At 36.4% G+C, this 21,811-nt stretch overlaps 1 protein-coding gene across 3 annotated transcripts in view; it reads right to left on the bottom strand.

Moving 5' to 3' along the window:
- Positions 1 to 21,811, bottom strand: part of grid2 (glutamate receptor, ionotropic, delta 2) — a 419,113-nt gene that overhangs the window by 64,611 nt on the left and 332,691 nt on the right. For all 3 annotated transcript variants that reach the window (XM_017413845.3, XM_017413844.3, XM_017413843.3), the window contains exons 12-13: positions 8,745 to 8,883; positions 1,031 to 1,226 (exon numbers count right to left, since the gene is read on the bottom strand). In XM_017413845.3, the coding sequence (XP_017269334.1) occupies positions 1,031 to 1,226; positions 8,745 to 8,883 (335 nt within the window). The remainder of the gene's footprint in view (positions 1 to 1,030; positions 1,227 to 8,744; positions 8,884 to 21,811) is intronic.

The following is a 21,811-nucleotide window of genomic DNA, read 5'->3' as shown; positions in this document are numbered from 1 at the left end:
CTACTGAGCCCACCATGTCAGAATAAAAGCTAAATTCAGTGAAACCCTGTTTATTTAACAAAAATGACTGCAATTAAAACCTCTTCTGCAACAAAAGCAAATTACATAATGTATGCCCACAAGATCACAGCAATAAAACAATCACACATATTGTTAAAACCTATGTGCTGGTACCCATTTCATTTGGAAAGAATGAAGGAAATTATCAGCAAGCAAAAGAGAATGAAAATGTTTTCTGTGTTCAAATGAAATATTATCTTTTAAGATATTTAACTTCTTCATCAAGTCATGTGTTCTGTCCATACATGCAGTACTGGTAGTCTGTATGTATATTGTATCTAATTTTCCCTAAATAAAATGCTGCACTGTTTTGGAAAATATGGTCAAAGTTTATTTCTTGCAGTGTTGTTTTCTTAGCTGTTTTCTCAAAAGTGTTTTTTTGTGAAATGTTGTTTTGTCCTTTGAGCCACTGCATAAAACCATCCCTGTGTGAAAAGTAAAGTTATTTTATTTGCCAGCTGTAAGCATTATTCACATTGCACACAATCACAGTATGTGCTGTGCTTTTAGCATCTATTTATTTATTTTGTAAAACACATTTTATAACAGTATATTTAATACAATAGTTTAATATATTTAATTGTTACTTGAATAAAACTATGAAATACTGTAAATTCATGTGTTTTAAATAAATTCCAACTTATAAAACTGGAAATAAATGAAACTATGGGTCATAAATGTAAAGCAACCCCTTCAGGCTGATTTTACAGTACAATCACATTATATATGTTCTTTAAAATTACAAGAACATGCCAGCAGGTGGTAACTTGAATGTGAATGTCTTGCACTAAGTAATGAATACATGCACTGCTATTCTACAGCTGGAGCCATTGATTGGAATTTTTTCACAGGAGTGCTTTGACTACAGTATCTGGTTTAATAACCACTGTGATTTTCCAAATGCCAAAAGTCTTTCATTGGAAATTGAAAAAAACATATTAAAAAAAAAAACAAACACATATAGACCTACCTTTCGGATGCCTTCCCGTGAACCATCAATATTATTATCTGCTCCTCCGGTGCGATTAATCATTCGCCACATTTGAGAGTACATGGGATCTCTTTCAAATGGGTTCATAGCCTTTGAGCGCACTTGGTCATATACTGCAGAGTCCAACACTGTTCCATAAGGCAACTCTGTCTGCTTGGATAAGTCCTGCAGAGACCTAAAGGGAAAGAAAGATTAAAAAAAAAATATTTTTTTTATTATTCAAGTCATTATCTTCACACCATAAAGAATGTACCTGTTAAAAACTGTAGCAATAGTCAAATTTATCTTAAATATGGGTGATGCACTGATTAAACAAGTAACCTTTATTCTGTGGATGGAGGTCAACATATATGAGTGAGATTCTTGTGAGACTGAACAGTTTTTAGAAACAACAGCAAATGAACCTTTTTCACAAATATAACCAAAGTCATACAAGCATCTTTTGGATAATTCTCTATTTTTGAGTATTGGCAAAAATTAGAAAGAAGAATGCAATCTGTGCTTGCAGTAAATAACTATCAGAACATGACTCTTTGCAAACCATTAAAAAGAACAAGTCCATTTGCCTGATATAGGCATCTTTTATTCTTCACAGTGTAAAGTTCGACCACCTACTGGTTAAATTTATCTAAGGATTTGTAAAGGCAAGAGAACAGCCTCTAGCCAAAACAAAGTTGGATCCCAGGATCTGGTGCTAAATCACTGAAGCTCTCTGGTAAAAGAAGCTCTGACTGCCTGTGGTGCTGGAAGAACTGTATGACTCAGGTATTGAGAAGGTCCCTATCCACAGGCCAAATTTGTAGTTTGAGAATACCAATATTCGGGTGCTAGCACATTCCCTAAGACTATGTCAGCATGTTTGCTCTGGCTGGGAGACATTATGACATTCCAGTGTCTCTCTCAGAGCTGCCATAGGGCCAGTTAGGTGCAACTAACAGGACTCCAGTCTTCATCACACTTATTTTGAACAGGACTACTGACATGAAGAGGAAAACAGAAAAGGCATACAACAGGCCAAACAGCCATTGGCAAGTAAGTGCTTAGACTCATACAGTGTCCCTGTGGAACCCACCCCTTACCATCAGACAAATCAGATGGTTTTTCATTCTATACTTGACATTCCTAAAGATTAGACCAAAATGGCTCTCAAAATATCTGGTTGAAGCAGCCACTTTGACCTCTTTGGGCAAATATACAAGCTTCAATGTCATGCCCGGCCCATGTACCCTAAGGAGGCGCTTCTCTTATATCAACCACCAAAGCGGGTTGTGCTTTGGTGGTTGATGTAAGAGGCCACTTCACAACTGTCAGTCCAGATCAATACATATCTCCCCAAACCATTGGAAGAAAGAGCTTCAATGCACAAAACACTGCCTCTAGTCACAGCAGGTTGACATAAACCCATGTCTAAAATAGATCCAATCGACCTTCAGACACATAGTTTTATCACAGTGTATTCTACTTTATTTCTGAGATGTCCACATTGCACCCAGAGGCACTTTTCCTTGAGCCCTGATGCTGTTTTGTTGTGGCAAATATACCACACTCCTAGGGGAAGACAAAGTGAAACTGGAAACCTAGCATTGTCTTTCTGTGTGTTTATTCAAGCTCGTACTTTATAAGACATTATCTCTAGTAATGTGAAGCTTGACAAAGAGGAGGAAAGCTGAGGGGATGGCAATGACAGTCATTTATACTGCACACAAAATCTTGATTTTAGACAGTAAACTATACTAGTTGATACAAGAGTGCCAGAGCTCTCATAGAGTCTATATCTGGTGTGGGGTAGACAGTAACACATGGTCATCTTTAGCTAACTCATATTTATGTCCCTAAATGAAATGTCAATGCTCCTCCTCATTCTCACTACTGCCATCAGGCTGCCAGCATTCTTGGCCTGCTGCAATGCAACTTAGAAAAGTAAAGAGCCCCTCCACAGTTAACTGCCATTCAGTGAGATGACTCACTGTGTTGACTCAGACACAAGTGCACAATGAAAGCCTCAGGTAGAATGTGTCCTCTCAGACACAAGAGCTCCTTTTGGCCTTTTCAATAAACCAACTCTAACATGAATACCTTAATTTAACCATTTATTTACTTCATTTCTGATCTCTTGCCTTAGTGAGTGGCCTGCAGAGCCACAAACATTCCAACAATATTCATTGAAAAAATGCTTCGCTGAGTAACGTTCTACTTCCAACCAAAGAAGGCTCTATGTAGCACCCACACACTCAGCCAAACAAAATATTTGTTCCCAGTTTGTGGGACAATGAACTAGTGGATGCTCACATTAATTTATAAGTTCGGATTTCAGCCAACTTGAGAAGAGTGTTTAATTTTCTGTTTCCTTTATTGTCTCATAAAGCATATATAATTTTTTATATATATATATATAGTGTTGGTGCACATCTTCTCTTTATAAATGAATGACTTGGATCTGCACACTATACAGGCCAACAGTGAGAGCTGGCATCAACATGTAATTGACATGAAGTACAAAGAGTAAAATGGATTTTGGCAGTAACAAACATAGGGAAAATGAAAGGGAAAACTGTTTGGACAGCAGCATCCAGTTCACATTACTTGATAGGGTGGCTTGGCTAACTGTTTATTATGTACAGGTGTTAAAAATGCTATAAAAATAGAAGTAAGAACAAGTAGTCTGTATTGAAGTTTTTCACATCTCTCTCTCCATTTCTCTTTTGCACTTTCCCTTCCCCATAAACTGCCACCTCTAGGGGAATACACAAGCTACTGTTAATTATAATGCAACAGAGCTTGGGTTGCCTTTCAAAGAGTTTGGCCGCTGAGAAATGTAATGGAGAACCATTACATGAACTAATTACTGTTTGTTTGTTTGTTAAATGTGTGCTTACACACCACCCATGGATTTGAGATAGTCATATCTGGGAAACAAAACAAGCACACACAAAACACTGAACAGATCCTGCTTAATGAAGAACAAGTGTACAGTATACACTGTCATTAACTCAGCTGTAATACAGTACACCCACGCAGCAGATTTAACAATGGGCACAAACATGAGCTGGTGCTGTTTGCTTTATAACAACATTGTTTGCCAGGGCACATATACATGCAAACACTCACAAATACACATACACGCTGTGAAGTATGAAACATTTTCAGATTTTAATGGTAAGGACAGCTCTTCTGGTTCCTCCCCTGTTATCCCCTCCTCAAGCAACTCCAATCTGATTTAAAAAAAAATTCCTTTGAAGATTTTAATGAACTCTGCCATGAACATGAATCTTTTATTGCTGTCAATTAATCTTTGACCTTAATAATCTTCCCTCCCCACTAATCTCCCTTGAGAATATGCTGGGTTGTCAGCACACTCTTTGAGCAGAATTCACACTTTGTAATTTGGTTTTATGGGGCACTAACTCTAAGCTTTTTCTTACAAGTTACCTCGCAAGAGACAAACACACACAGAGAAACACTTGTTAGGGCTTCATATGATTAGACATTAGATTTTATGACACTAAAAGTTAAGCAAAACTTTATAATGGCTCTAAGATTTATGATGGCTTTATTGATTATTAAAACAAAATATGGTGAATATTAAAACAAAGCAAAAGATAACTAAGGCAGAAAATTTAAGGGGTCTTTACAAGTTGGAGTTCAATGTTCATTTGTCCCCAGTGACAGAAACAAAAGCCCTTACTACAGATCTTTTGGAAATCAAACCTTCACTGCTGTGGATGCGCCTCTCATCCACATGCAAATAACGATTTTTTTGGCAAGAGAAACAAAGGCTTGTATAAATGCTTTCCCATGAAAAGATTTTTTAAAACTAAGTTTAGTGTATTCATGTAGATTTAACAAATGGAGATTGTGAGAAATGATGATGTAGCAGCTTACTTTGTGCATGCTCAGTATCACATTTGTTCACTAGAAATCACAACAAAAGAGCTGGTTTTACAGTTTTTATTTTCCCTTTTTTACCCCCATGCCCGAGTTATGATGTTATGATCTTGTCATCATTAAACTTGATCATGTGCTGCAAAGGGTAATGAGCGAGATGAAGTGTTAAATGATGCCAATGAACAAAAAAAAAAAGAGTTACAATCGTTTTGGGAGAATGTTCAGCCATGCTCTGTATTTAGATGTTTTGGTAATGCTGGCATCTTTGCTGCCCCTGGGTGTGGAATGGGCATTTCAGCATACTTGTTGGAATTTCAGTTTCTCCTTTGAAGAAGCTTAATTTTATTTTATTTTTCAAATGAAGAAAAACCACAAGTTTAAAAAAATATCCAGAGTAGTGTAGAGAAGGATTTAATTGGCTTACTCTGAAGAGCTAAATAATCTGCATACTATTTCTAGCAGAAACGCATTCAAAACTTCTAATCACTGATGCAGATGAACAAAATGTAAACATTCAAAAAAACAAAAAAGAGGTTTTTGTGCCCTTTATATTAAAACGGTATGATCTTTAAGGTCTTTACAGTAAATTTAGTTGCTTCAAGATTTATTAGTGTGTGTTTGTGTAATTTCATGGAAGTATATGCATATAGAAATTATGTTTAATTGTCTTTGTTTTATGTGAATTTAATTTCTCTGTGCATGTGTTTGTGTGTACACTTGTGTTTCTGTCCTGTGTGTGTGTGTGCTAGCTCATTTTGCAAGCAATTATATTCCCCTAAGCAGCTCAATGAGCAAGTAAATGAAGTGAACAGCAGTTGAATGTATCTTGTGACAAATAGTGTATGTGTTTGAATCTGTGTGTGTGTCACTGGGTGTGTTTGTGTGAACAAGAAAGCATGACACTGAAAAAGGAAAGAGAGGAAGACTTTTTTTTTTACTTGAATGTAAATTAGGGTTTTTCAGTGACGAATCAATGTGCAGCCTGACCTGACAAAAAGTCCATCCAGCACTGACCTACTTTGTAATGGTGCAATAAAGAGGCTGGTGTCTGGTCTATGACCCAAAAATGCAAGAGAGAATCCTGATTCGGACTGAAAAGATATTTCATCTTCATCACCTTTATCTTCTTGGCTCTGTTCAGAAGAAATATTAGTTTGTCAGTCTGGTCAGAAAATTGACTTTATTTCTCCAAACTGAGATGGTTCAAGGAGCAACATACAACAGGTAAGATTAATTCTTCATGACATTTCCACAGAACTCCACTTCAAAAGATCTGAATTACCCCTTTAATGCCTTAGTCTGACAGGGTATTAAAGTAACGCCCTCTTCTTGCTCAACACCTTCTAATGTGGATGTTACTGATGTTTATTGACTTTTATATTTGAATCTCTGAGTTTCTGTTACTTTATACATTTTTAGACAAAACAGTTTAAAAGCTTGGACTCTTATTATGCCCTTTGAATGAGTTTGGATGCATTCCATTTTTAGTTAGTCTTTATTTTTTTTAATGCAATTTTTCAGGAAAAAATATTATTTGTGGAGCAAAAGGACTATGCAGAGTTGTGCAACTGTGAGGAATAAGCAGTCTACAGACATTGTTGATGGATGCCACTTAACACGTTTGTAGAGCAAACTACTGTTGTTGAAATTTTTAATTCAAAATCATCATCATAAAACAGAAACATGAACACGGTGCAGTTTGTTTGTGCCTGACAGCAGCAAGATACGGAAGCTACTGAGCTGAAGTTATTTATAAGTGGTGGGGTGGTTGAACGTGAGCAAAGAACAAAACCCTGAAGTATTCCAGATGACTTTGTTCATAAGTCGATGAGACAAAAAAAAAAAACCTCTGAGTTTCACTGATGGTCTTTTTGTCTATATTTTATTTAAATTGTTTGAAAACTGTTAAGAATGTTGTGCAAATATTAAAATATCCGCTGAAGAAGAGTTGGACAAAAAGGAATTATTTTATGCCTATCCAACCCATCATCTTTTAGTCTGCCTATTCTTACCAATTCTTCCACTCCATCTAATCACCCTCTTAACAGGGACGTTCTGCTCCCCAACATTTTAGCTTTCTAAAATACATTTCCCGCTCTGCCGGGTCATCACTACCCAAATCTTTCCAGTGTCATGCTTCTTTGCTCCTGTTTGTCTTCACTTCTTTCTTTGTCTCCTTCTCAGTCTCTTAACCTTTAGCCCTTTTTCTATGTAACCTTCATCTTTTCTTCTTGTTCACTTCATTTCCACATTAAGATGCCTATTCTTTTTTTGTCTGTCTGCACAAGACTCTCTTGTGCCTTCTCTTTGCTCCTGTCTTCTGCCAGTCTTCACTGTTTTCCTAAAGGATTCACACTGAAATTGAGGGAAAACATCCAAGCGTGAAATAGTCCAGAGAGGCTTCTTGACGCTGACTTGTTATTTCATTTTCAGGATGAAACAAGGGCATTAATACTTAAAAAGCATGCCTGCTCTGATGGAAGACACTAAAGAGAGTCATGCCTCCAACCTTTCCTGGGCTCCTCTTCCTTTAATGCCTGTGCATTTGCTTCCTTTTTCGTACTATAACTCACTCTCTCATTTCCACAAAATGCGTTCAGTTTCATCCAACAGCGTGATGTGACTCAAGTATTTATATTTTAATGTTCATGCCAATCAAGACATCAGATCATATAGCAGCAGTGATAACAAAATGTGAACCAACATACTAACACAAATGCTTACAAATGTTTGAAAAACCTTAACTTGCTACATTGACGGTAATTATTGAAAGAATGTTTTTAAATTGTAAAAAGTAAGGATAATAAAGGGAAGAGAAAGCCCTTCCTCTTCTTGTAGACAGGCCAGACGTATATGGAAAAAATACAAAACAATGGAAAGAAAAAAGGATTTGGAGACCAAAGTAAAGCAGAACAGAGAGCCCACGATCAGAAACGAGAAAGAAAAGAAGAAGGACAGAAAATAAAAATGTCAGAAACAAATTAAGAGAGTGATAGTAGTACGGTTTAGAGAAATAATGTTGTTTATTCCAAAGCCAAGCACAATTAACTGTGGCACTGCCGGGCATAGCGGATACTTAGACATGCTTATTACTCCAATGAGAGATGAGCATTTCCGAGTGCCACCAGGAGAGAAGCAGGATATTATCACAAGGATAGATAAACAGAGGACAAAGAGCTAGAGGAGATAATGTGTGTGTGTGTGTGTGGGAGGGGGTGTAAAATGACAACAGTACGAGTACAAAGTTTTTCCAGCTGCTTTGATACCTAAAAACCAAAAAAATTACTTCCTGCCACACTCTTTATCTTTTTTTCCCATCTTCATCAGTAAAACACAAAGCCAGCATGCACAAACAGATTAGAGGGAGAGAGGAGACTAACATCTTACATTGTGGAAAAGACAGGACTAAGACAGGCAGCAATAAAGTTAACTGTGTGTGTGTGTGTGCGAGGGGTGGGTGTTTGTGTGTGTGTTGGCCCTCATGTATTACACCTGGCTGGTACAATGAATTTTCACTCTGAATAACAGTCAAACAGACTGAAGGACCCTGCAATGTGTCCCTGTGTGTGTAAAAACAACTGGTCATGAACACAAAACCACACTAAATGCCTAATGTGTAGAGGCGTGCATCATTTTGTGTTCATGCCCGTGTGTGAGCTGTTATCTGATTCTGTGAGATTTTGTGTGCAGCAATAAAATCAGTACCTCCAAATTTAATTTGCAATCATTTGAGGGGGTTTGAATTTTATTTTTATCTTGCAGAAATTATCTGCATTGACGATCAAGGCAGAATCTGTTGGGTACTTACTGGATGGAGTTCTCAATGCGGGAAATTGTGAGGAAAGCGGCTAGATTGGCAGTGTATGAAGAGATGACAATGAGCGCGAACATCCACCATACCCCCATCATCATCCTTGTTGCAAGCGTAGTGTAGGGAACTTCTCCACCTAAAAAGGAAGAAAGAAAGAAAGAAAGTTGAAGAGAGAGTTACAATAAATCAATTACATAAATAAATATTGCAGGTACTAAAACTGTGGATGATGTACAGATTACGCAAACATAATCTAATCCTTTGATTGTACTTGATCTTCACGCTGAGCAATAAAGAGCTGCAAAATGAATCCAAACAGTACATTGTAAAAATATTACATATATTATTAGCTCTATTTTCATGTGATTGTGTTACATATCACATTTCATCAGAATAAATAATTTAGAAGAAGTCTGACAACTCTAAGAAAATAATTCTGGGGCCTTCCCATATTTCCAATGTTATCTTGAAAACAGTATTTTGAAAAGTGGTTTCTTTGTCTTCCATTATAAAATAATGGTATTTTCCATTATGCAGTATGAACAGCTTTTCAATCCTCAGAAGTCATGTTCTGTAAAAGTAAAATAAATGAATAATTTAATAAAACAATCAAACAGGCTAGCTTTATGTGTGTTCCATAAAACGTTATTATTCCACATCTGGGGCCTCAAACAAATAATTTTTTAATTGTGTAAAAACAAGGAAAGCTAATGGAACATGTTTGCAGTTGGCTTTTTTATCATGGGCTATCCTTCTTTTGTACATTCATGCTGAGCATCATAATTTACATTTAACTACGCATTTTAAATACACTCACAAAACCACACAAAGAACTGAGTTACAGCCTGTAAGCTTTCCTTTACTGTCTCTATTGAGTAAAAAATTACCTTTGTTCATCCTGAAAGGAGAGAATCCCCATTAATGTCAACTAGGACCAACCAGTCATGTTCTTTTAAAGCGAGTCAATAACATGAGACACCCACATTACCGCATGTTCTCTCCCAATCCACTGTATTCACGCTGTTTCTTTTTTTCCTTTTAGCCATTTTTTGAAACGGTTTAAATATTTGATTTTATTGGAATTTGTTATCCTCCTCTCTGGCTTCTCTGTATGTTTTTTATGCACTACATTTGCTGTTACCATATTGTTTTACAGCTGGCCTGAAGGCGTTGTAATGTCTGTACAACACAAACGCGCAGCTCACATTATCTTTGTGCATGACTTGTTGTGTTTTGAGCTCTGTCAGTTTTTTTTTTTTTATTCTGTTGTTTGTTTTCAAATTTGTCAAATACATATGGTCCTCTGCATTTCTCTGCATAAAAATCATTAAAAATGTGATAATGAAATAAATAAATGATGAAATTTGGTCTAGCACAGCAACAACACAATTGTTATTCACAGTGGCTTACAGTGCAAAGCAGTTCTTTAACTTTGAAATTGTTTGGTATCCTACCAACAAACCTGTTTCCAGAAACAGATGAGCACAGAATATTTCTTGTCTTTGGGCTGCAGACTAATGAAGTTACCAAAGAAACCCCTCTTTTAATCTCAGAACACTTTAGAAGCTGACATTTGGCTACACAAGAGACTTTTGTAAAATACTGAGTTTTGGAAAAAGTCACTCGGTCAGATGCAGGCAAGTCTCAAAATATTTTTCTCTGTCCTTGGACATAATGAATAAGTTCGGCAACAACAAGTTTATTTTGTTTCCTGTACATGTATTTGTAGGAATAAAAGGGAGAGAGAAAGTGCCAACATCTATTTATAATCTGTTTCTGCCTGGGTTTAATTCAGGTGTTTTCTTCGACCATGAAAAGACGTTTAGGTTAAATTCAGGTCAAATTTGTCTGTTATTGACGATAGATGTGCATTTTCCTGTGTTAGTAATAAATTGGACCAAAAATCTGACTAGGAAGTACTCTGACTCATGCACAGTGTTAGTTAGTTGGAAGAGGTGCTCATGTAGAGCATGTAAAAATATGACAGATATAGTCAATGATTGGAGCAAAGTATTTTACATTAAGTGATGACTATGTAGTTTTGTCAATTAAATGACACTTAAGCTAGAATAGTTTCAAGCAGTTTCTCTTTTTTTCTTTGGTTTTTAGACAACGCCAATGTCGTTTCTTGATCTTGAGTCTGGCAGCTTTTTATACTACAGTGATAAATAGATCAAGGTTAGGATGAAATTTGGTAAATGGCCTAACAAATGGAAGCATGAACATTTTTTTTTACATATGCCACAAGGCATGGACTTAAAATAAGTCAGTCCATGTCCAAAGAAGACCTGCTTTAAAAATACGGCTAAACTATTTATCAACACAGCTTGAAATTGTATAAGAACTAAAAGGTGGCTCAAAACTTTTCATGGCGTTAATGGTACTACAAGTATTTTTTTTTTTTTTTTTGCTGCTTTTTATCAAAACTGTTTTAGACCCGAGAAAACACATGGATGACATTACTATATAACACAATAATCATCAATCCCCTCAAGTAAGTAAGTAATTATGTCCACATTAGAAAACTTGCTTGGTAGATTTGAGTGTTCCCAGAATGGCTCAGAAAGTTATTGGTACATCTGCATCGAAGTTTTAGAAGATGTATGGTATGGCATGCTTACAGAATACACACCAGGCTAATTTCCTAGTTCCTACTGAAAATCTTTGGGTATCAGATAAAAGATGCCCTTCCAATGGTTGATTGTGTCAGGAACCAAACAAAAGTCCTGGTGAAGTCCCATGTACAAAGCTACTCTTCTCAGAAAAATTCACAACAACAGAGTCTTTCTTTTTAATTCATCCTCAAGATACCTTTCAACATTTATTTTGGAAGAAATTCTCAGAAAACGTCTCTTAACATTGGGAGGGAGTGTTTGCATGCTTGTATGTTTCTGGATTCTGAAAGAGGCTTAGCTAATATGAAGCTGCTTTTGTGAACACAGCTTGGCAGCATCAAAACACACCCCGCTGATTCTTCTGAATATAGCTCTGCATTGTTGCCACTGCACTTCCTTTGGAGAGGAGAAAAAGGCAGAGTAGCTCTTTATTTCCCCTCTAGGCTGGGTGTAGCATGCACTTTTCAAACTTCAAGGTACTTTTTAGGTACCCAGCTAATTTTTGCCTGGCATTCTGCCTTATCTGACTGAACGACTAACTGAATTGTCAAATATCTACATAATATAATTGTTCATTTAACTACTAACTGCTTGTTCTATTGACAGACTGATTGATTGACGCTTCAGGCCAAAAAGCCTGCTCTCTAATTTAATGACTTGTGGCACAGCCATTTTTGTGGCTTTTCTCATTCAACTCCAGTTTAATTCTTTTTGCTTTGGTTTTGTGAATTCTTGACTGATAGCTGACCGGATGTAATGATCTTTGTTTTTCTTTTGCTATTTTTTTCTTTTGTTTTTTTTAGTTTTTAATTTTATAAACTTTCTTTTTTCTTTTTAAAGGGATGATTTTATAGAAAGCTTTAGTTGTTGATTTTGGGATATTGTAAAAAGAACAGAGTTGTTTAAAATATTGGAGATGTTTCTTGTTGTGTCCACTAAGCTTGTTTTTACTGAGCTAAGTACCGATTATAGTTTGTAATTAGTTCTTAGTCTTTGATCAAACATTCTCTCATTTTATTAGCACTGTGCAAAATTCTGGTCTCTCTCTCTCAATTTAGTTTTATCTCATATCTTTCTACATTTTATCTCTTACTGCTTAATGAACTCAACAAAGATATGCTTGTCAACAAATTACCTAGCTTAAATTAAATTACCATAATAGTAATTACAGGAATAGAGTTCATGGTGTAATACTGTACAAATTGATTGTTTTATTAGATTCTAACTATTATTATATTGTTGAAATTCTGCTTGAGTGCAGCACAGCTGGGACAGATACCAGTCCTACCTCTGACCCCAGAAAGCAGATTTCAAAAATGAGAAAATGAATACACAAATAAAAATTCTGCTTGGTGGTCAGACAAGATAATTTACAATGAGGGCAGGCTTAACCCTCACACTTTAAAAGTAGAAACATATGTCTAACCTGAACTAATAAAGTTTGAATTCTCAAGCACACTTCAAAGTTTAATTGATGTACGAGAAAGTGACATCAGGCAAACATGTTCTTAATATCCCAAAACATCCAACTCAAACAGGCTTTCTCACACATAACCATACAAATACACATACAGTATATTTGTTTCTATATTCCCATATGGACATTTATTCCATTGACAAAGCATTCCCAAGCCCCTTGGCACAACTGAATGTCTAACATTAAAATAAAGTCTTAGTTGTCAAGATTCAATTTGCAGCTATCAGAAGTGTAATCCAGTTTCTATGGTTGAAAGAAATTCTAAAAAGATGGTGTTGATCATCAAAGGGGACAAATGGAGAATTGCTAGTCTTAAAAAAAAAAAAAAAAACCTTTAATTTTATTAGGATGCAGTCAATTGATAAGATGGCTAAGTGGTAGAATATGGTGGCCGACAGGTGAAAACGTGTTGCAAACACATGAATGATGGAAACTCCAAATTGTTATTTTTTATTATTAATTTTTATATTTGTTTTTCTTATGAGCCACATTTCAAAGGGTACACTGCCTGAGTGAGTTTATTCTTTCAGCTGATGATAATTAATTAATGCTTGCAAAGAACTAAAACTAAAGGCACATTTATATCCTGAAAACAGATGGGACTCAGTTGTTTTCTGTTTGGAAACTTTATTCTCCCCACATTTTGTGTGTGAGTGTGTTTGTCTCTCTGGAAGCGTGTAGGCTACTAGTACATCGAGACAAAAATGGTCACCTGCACCAGGAAGATGCTAAACAGACTCATTTTGTTTTAGTGTAGTCCATTGACAATGACCCCCTCTTCAATGCATGCTGCCACAGTGAGCAAGCTTCATGCAGTAGTTATATCTGTGTTGTGAAGTGCACTAAGATATTCCATTCCAGAGAGTTTCGAGTGTTTAAATTAATCCGACAAAACAGCATGCGAAGCAGCATGTCTGAATTACAAAACTAGCTTCCCACCACTCAGAAAACTTCACTCGCTCTGTCTCAGAAACCTTCACCGTGGAATGTGATAATACATATTTTATTTTTTAATCTACGTGCCTTTCTGCCAGGCTTTTTGAGGTGTCTTCAAAGTTACAAGATTGTAATTAAATCACTTTGGGATGGAAAAAAAAGGTTTGAACTGTTCATTAAAGTTTTTTAAACAAGTAAAGGAGAGGTGGAAATGTTGAGCTGATGTTAACGCCATGTCAGAATCCTTGCAATGTTTCCACAAATGATGTAACTTTTTTTTTACAATATGAACAATTTTATTTTTTCATAGCTCTATAAAAAGGCTAACCGAACAACTTAATGATTGGATGGAGCTGTAGGAGTTTCACAGCTACTCAAGTGCAGTGGAATACTTGCAGGTTGTCTCTGTATTAAGTCGTCTTTTGGTTGCCACATAGTCCAGTCAAATATTTTGTGCTTTGTATTTTACTCTGTGAACACAATACACAAACTAAAAGTACACAAAAAAGAACATTTGGAGGTCAGCAAACCACATAGACTTCTCAGATCAGAAAATAGAGTGATAGAAAAAGAAATGTTTTTCTTTGAAAGACACCTTACAATTTCTTTTGTGTTATGAATGACAGTACACAATAAAACGTACAGATCATCCATCTTATAAAACAATGAAGACAGCTTTTCATGCCTCAGGAGTCTGTACAGATGTCTGCTTAGAGTTTTAAGCCTTCAAACAAAATAATGTTGAAGTTTCTGAAACAAAGTCACAGGCGAGAAGTAACAATATTTAATTTACCAAATGTTTTATTTATTTTTGAAGCTTGGTTGTGTCTTAGCAAGTGTCAAACTACAATATGATTACACACATTGCAGGATCCTTGCTTTGTGTTAGAACCTGAGTTTTGGAATTATGTTTGGTCTTCATGTTTCAGTTATAGTTTATTGTTTGTGTTTTGTCTCTTCCCTGTGCCTCAGCCAACATTGACTTTTCCTCAGTCACTCTCTCTCTCTTCCCCATTCTCACCCATCTACACCTGCCTCTAGCTCCTTAATCATCTCACCTGTGCCCACTTCCACTAATCACCCTCTGCCTTTAAAAACCCGGTCACTTCTCTCACTTGCTGCTGGTTCATTGTCATTCTTTGCCTCCCTGATGTGCCATCCTTCTGTTTACTTGTGCTTTCTCGTCTCCCAGTGGTTTTTCTTGTCACAGGTCTGTTCATGTTTTGTTTAGTTAATATTTTTGAATTTAGTTTAGGTTTTGCTGCCACGTCAGCCTTTGTTTTGGGTTTGCTTTTTATTTCTAAATAAATTTAGTTTTTTTACCAACATGAGTCTGCGCTCAGGGTTCGCCTCCTTCCACCCCGATCATGACACTTTGCAACTTGCAATGATTAAACTTTGGAGATTGGAAGTGTTTAAACAGCAGCAGTTCACTTGGATCTTGGCCCATCTCAGACTAGCTGTTAGCTCGTCATTTTAGCAGGAACTGATTGCTATTTCCCCAGGCTGAAGTCATTCAAAGCAATATATGCAACAGATAAGATTTTAATTGTTGATAACCTTTCTACAGAACCCCAATTTAAAAGGGCTAGACAATCACTTCAAGACTAAATCAATATGTTATTGGGTAAATCTAAATGAAAACAGTTTGTCTAAGGCAAACTTCAACTTCTGTAATCACAAGTAATGTGTCAGTGGATCTTCAGGGTTTAGTCAAATAGTGAAAGAGCTAAGCTCATTACATATTACTGTCTTATACATTCACACTACACTGAACACATATTTTGGTTTACGGTATTTGTTAGTTTCTGACTTTTTGGAGAGAAAAATAATATTCAAAATCTTGTGGAACTCAAGTATCTGAGATCTCTTGTTTTAATCCTTAAGGTATTTCTTTCTTTTCATTCTATTCACTGAGTGGTGATCCAAACCACTTCTGGGGAAACCTACCTCACATTTCAATATTTCCCAACATCTCTATGAAACATATGCTTTATTACAATATTGTATTTTGCACGGCTCTGCTTAGACTCTGCTTACACCAGCAGTATTGACCCAGTTTGGGACATGGGTTTTTTTAAAAATATAGGCTTGGTCAATTCAGTTATGAAGAGAAATGCTACGTGACAAACACAAAAGAGAGTAAAAGACAGTAAAGGACCTTCGTTTTTTTTTATCTGTACTATATGTTGGTTGTGTTTCTTTGCTGATTTTTACACATTTGTGAACTTCATAAAAAAACAAAGACTCATCTGTTTATCTAAGTAAAACAACATTCAGAAACAGTGCAAAATTTTTTACAGGCACAACATTTGTGGATTCCATCATGTTTTGTCCGTGAAAATATTCCATAAGCCAACTCTCCTCCATCAAACACTTTCACTCTATCTCAGTCTGCCTGGCTGTTTCACATCTTCCTCTTCCCTTGCTTCATCTCTTCCTGCCTTCTTCCACTGCACCTTCCCTCTTTTCTACCCCCTTGTTGACATTCTGCAGTGAAGGTAGCTGCAGATGAGTGCAGCTTTGAAGCCAGTCGATCAGTGGGCACATCCAGGAGGCTTTAATATATATGTGTGACTTTCTTGTAAAGCTTCGAATCTCACCACTGAGCAAGAACTGCCACTGCCACAGATTATACCCACTACCGTCTGATGACTTGCAGGAATCATTTTTTATTTCATTTTTTTTTTTTTTACCAATTTCTCCTCCAGCACCTCAATCACTCTCAACTGCCGGTGCCCTAGTGATTATAAACAACTTGGGAGAGACATATTACAGAACCGCAGTAAGGGTGAAGAGGGAAGAAGTGAGAGAATAGAAAAAGAGGAAGGGGAGGACGGAAGGGGGCATGCATCCCTCCTCCAGTGGCTCTCCTGCCGTCTGCTTTTCAATCTCTGCATTGTACATGTGCCACCTCTAATACCCCTGGCTATCAGCCAAAGCTGAGAGGGATTTTCCATGTGGTTAGCAATTTTTTTTTCAAGCCATCAAGTGCCACCATTAAAAGGATCCGACAGGCCAGTAATGTTAAGGATTTGAGCTGAGAGGCATGACGTTTTCGATTCAGAGATGTGCCTAATGGTATCTCCTCGTGCAGCATGCTCTCTGATTTCCTATAACAACTTCAGAGTATGCGTTCGCAGCTGCATATCAAGGGTTACTGCGTAAGATCACATAAAAGGAGAGATTACGGAGATACAAAAGTAAGTCTCTACTTCATAAAGTTTCTGGCTAATTGCATTACCAGTATCTAACTAACATCAAAACGACTTTTGATTAAGTGAAATTTAAGCTGAAAGTTATACAAACATTATCAAACACTTTCATTGTGGCAAGAGAAGCCTTGATTACACTCAGCATAACAAATGAGAACAAAACTCCAATCAGCAACTTGGCAACTAAAAGAATATCAACTACATTCACATCTCAGCTGACAAAGTTATTTATGTGAGTGTGCACAGGGGCTGATATAATAAAAACTGCTCAGCATCATTTCCACTTATGTTTATTGTTAGACATTAATATGAAATATACAGCACTTTACAACAAACTAATATTGGCTCAAAGTAAATTATCCTGTGTGGTCCTTGAGAAGAACACAATACACTAATAAGGAGGTGAGCTTTACAATTCTGTGGCGAGTATAAAGCCCTCATATAGCTAATAAATACAAATTACAGAACGCGTAGTTTAGTTTTTTTTTAACTAGTGTAATATGCAAAACTGCTCACTGGTATTATAGCAGTTGCTTCACTAATATAATAAAAATTAATGAAGAAATTCCTAAAAAAGTGGAGTAGCAACTGATATCTTACCTTTTTTAGACAGCTCTTTGAACGACATCAGTTTGGAGAAACAAAGTTTAATGTTAACAAAACTGACGAGCTAACAGCTTGTCAGAGCAGTGCCAAAGCGAATTCATGCCATTTAAAAACAGCTCCAATCTCAAAGATTTAAAGTGACCCGTGCAAACACTATAAATGCAAACTATATAAATATTTTACATAATTGTCAATTTAGTATCACATAGTTATTCTGGCGAAAACAAGATATTCTTGACAGAAGTGCTCCAGGCTCCACTGCTACAACTAGCAGCTGTGATTTTTGCTTGCAAATAACCATAGATTCTCTACATACAATTATGTAATGTGAAACTGGTGCAAAGGTTAATAAAACAGCGTTTGCATGAAAAGCTTCAATTTTTTTTGAATTACATAAAATGCAGGTTTTTGCATAATAATTGAAATAAAAAGACAAGATCAAACAGATGAAGAAGTGTGAATGAGTGTGGATGAGGAAGAGGGTCAAAGGGAAACGGCCAGTGTGCTACAGAAACCAAACTATAATTCATTAAGATGCATTACAAAACTATGTGTGAATCATGTGGATCGTAAGTGTTTGTATTTTTTACTTGATATAAATTACATTTTTAATCCAAAATGTTCCCTATTATGCTTTAGATGCATTGAAGAAAAATAAAGTGTTCCAATGTGTGTGTAAAGATTTTTAAGTCACACTAATGAGGCAAGGAAGCAACAGTGGTACATTTTTAACTCAATCTTTGTAAAGTCAACTTGTTCAGAACATGTACTGGAAACCCATGAGTGCGCAATGTGTGTAATAGAAACATGAGCTTCGAAATGAGGTCCACTGGGAGGAGGGGGGGTTATTCAAAGTGTACAGAATCATTCCTGAATGGGTGGGTGGGGTGACAAGAAGGGGGTTTTGCTCTTACTACAGTTAACTTGTGGATATCAACTCAATTTTATTAAAAAAGAAATGAACCGAATGGAGAAAATTAAAGATTGAAATGCAAAATATTCCCCGCATTAGTTCCAAGCTAATATCAGCTGTGCCTGCACAGAGAGACATGGTGTAAGCAAAAAAAAGAGCAGAACTAGGAGCTTCTGAAGTAGGTGTGTATTTAAGAGCTACATTTATCACTACACATTCATTTGAATCCTGCTCTTCCAAAAGGAACCACATTTTACACACAAGTAATATTAAGACTAACATATATGAATCATTAACTTTCACTAACTAAAAAAAGGGGAACTTTAAAAAGTGATTTTTGAGCAGTCTGCTTTGAGTCCTTCTCACTATAGCTCTTCCTTGTTAACTTTGAAACTTTGCTTGTAATTATGTTATTTTTAGAAAAGAACTAAATGAGGAAGTTGGTAGTTGAACATGCACGTAGTGCAGAAAGATTCATGTAGATCCATTTATTTCACTCGCAAAATAATTGGCGCCATGACACAAACGGTTGACTTTTGGTATAAATAGAGACTTTAGATGTTTTAACAAGAATCAGGAAAGAAACCCACTGAACCCTGATTCAGTAATCAGAATTTTACCTTCCAGTGACACACAAACACACACACACACACACAGTGTCATTATCCATCCGTTTCCTCTACTCGAGTTTTCCTTTCACATCATGGGAAAGCTGGTGCCTATTCCCAGGAGTCACAGTGCGAGAGTCACCCTGGACAGGTCGCAAACCTTCACACTCTCACTCACACTTAGTGGCAGTTTAGTTTACCAATTAACCTAACATACATATGTTTTGGTCTGGGGGGAAAAAACTGAAGTACCTGGGAAAATCCCACGCATGCTTGGGGAGAACATATAAACTCCACACAGAAAGACCCCAGGCGGGAGGTGACCTGCAACCTTCTCATTGTGAGGCAACAGCTCTAACTGCTGCAGCACAAAAAATGCCTATAGCTCAATCAGTTTTGCAGATATCAAACTACTAATTGGTGTTTTGGTGTGGTAGTAGCAGAGAGTCACCCCATCACATACATTACTCAAAGTGTTAACAGGTTGCACAAGATTTTTATTTGAAACTTTGGCATGCAAGGCAGAAGGCAATATGGATTCCTTCAAGACACACTCATTTCTTTTAAAGTTTTTAAACTTTTGTCTTTTAACACTGGCTGCTTTTTCAAATGACTTTAGATCTAAGCTTAATACTCCAATATTTTTAGAGAAATCTTTTTGTTTCCCTATTAAGCCACTGGCCTACAAATAATTCAAGGATACACATAGGCTCTAACTCAAGTGATAAACATTCAAAACACATATGCAACAAGGCCAGATGGAAAGCTCATAGAGTCTATGTCCTTTGAGTTCTACATTATAATGCAATGAATAAATAAATATCATCAAACTAAATTCTACCATAAAAGTTGCTACGTAACTGAGGTCTTATTTGCCTAACTTGAGGACTTTATACATCAGATATAATACCACACCACTAAAAATTATTTTTTTAGTTCCTAAACACTTTCATACTTTTAGCTTTAAATGGAAATCTTTGTTTGAAGTGGGAAGTTGGATTTTCTGAGTTCCTGAATTTGAGCTGCAACAATGCTCCATGCTACATTTCTGACTCAGTTGGTGTTCTCTCATATTTGTTACCACTTCCAGCTGAGATGTGACATGATGCTACAGGGGAGTGCAACAGCACATCATAGTTGTCTGACAAACTGTCAATAACACATTACTGGACAAACCATATACTGTAAATAGATTGGACACAGTCCCAGAAAAGCAGATTTTAGTCTGAGTTTTATCCTGAACAAAGACAAATACCTAAATATTCTTTTTTCATAACTTGAACAGTTACTTCTTTGTCATTTCATATAAAATTATAATAAAAACCTTTGCTACTGTTCTCTCTTTTTTGTTATTATGTACATTAGTTGTGTTGTGACAAAGCTAGAAGTTTAACATTGATTAGTTTACGTTTTTCTGACGCTGACTTTAGTGTGTTAAAACACATTAGCACATTTATTTTTCAGTTATACATAGTTTTACCTCACGCTGACAAACTTTTAAGCTGAATCCCAATGCATGTTCCTACATTCAAGAGTTTCTGCTGCTTCCCTTCAGACTCGCCAACTTGCTGCATCATCTCTTGTAAACATTCAATTAAACTCTCTACTTTTCGGAAAGGTTCTTACTCCCTGAATTAAATGAAGGAGAAGCAGCCAGTGAAGTTATAGGGCCATGTGTGGAGACTGGTGATAAACCCCAACCATTCCCTGTCTATGAATGCATATGCACCTGCATGTGTATACGCTTCAGTATGGCAACTTCCAAATGTCCTTGGAGAATAGCTCGGCCAAAAGTCCTTCACTGAATGTGTCTTTAATGTGTGTGCTGCTGTGTGTGTGTGTGTGCCATATGCAGAAATTGCTTGACATTAGATTTATTAAAGAAACTCTGGTTTCGTCTCGTCTCTCCTTCTTTCCTTGAGCCTCATCAGCACTTTTGCCTTCTTTTCACAGTTGAGAGGAACATAAAAATGATGGAGTCAGCGGAAATTTCTTTCAGCTTATTTACAGGCTATGTTTCCCCGCTCACCTCCTATAAATGGATCGATACAAAATATGTATAATGTAAAGGTTACAAGAACCAACAGGAAGTCAAGCCTGCCTGTGTCCATGTGCATGTGGCAGCTCTGTATGGGATTATTCCTTAAGGGCAAAAAAGGGGGAGTAAAAACATCACATACAAGAGCAAAACTAATCCATAAAGTTGTAGGTTGTTAAAAGCTGGCGCTGGATGGAGGTAATCCTTTATATCTGACCCTTTACTGGACATGCTGTGGTGCACTTTAGTTAGCGACCATTCTATGAGGTAAATGTATACATCGGTAAGCTTTTTCCATTTTAAATTGATGTTGAATCTCAAAGAAAAGCTTCAAATTGTGAAGCAAAAAAACGTTACATAACTACACAAGTCTTGCAGTAACTACGAAGCTAACTATAAAGTTGTAGCACATTAAAGTGTAGTGATTAAATATTATTTTTAATCTTGTGGTGTAACTTTTACTTTACAGCACTATGACTCAATTCAAGTTGTTTACAATTAACTTTATAAGTACTTTAAAAACTTCACTATACTCTTTCTTACAATCCCAATTCCCCAGAAGTTAGGATGTTGTGTAAAATGTAATTACAAAACACAACGCAATGAAATGTTTAAACATTTAGGAACTGGTCTCCTCAGTTCCTAACTGTTTACTG

Source organism: Kryptolebias marmoratus, linkage group LG1 (genome assembly GCF_001649575.2).
Source record: "Kryptolebias marmoratus isolate JLee-2015 linkage group LG1, ASM164957v2, whole genome shotgun sequence".
Classification (NCBI taxonomy): domain Eukaryota; kingdom Metazoa; phylum Chordata; class Actinopteri; order Cyprinodontiformes; family Rivulidae; genus Kryptolebias; species Kryptolebias marmoratus.
The sequence above is the reverse complement of the archived record's forward strand: the minus strand, read 5'-3'. Positions and strand labels throughout refer to the sequence as shown.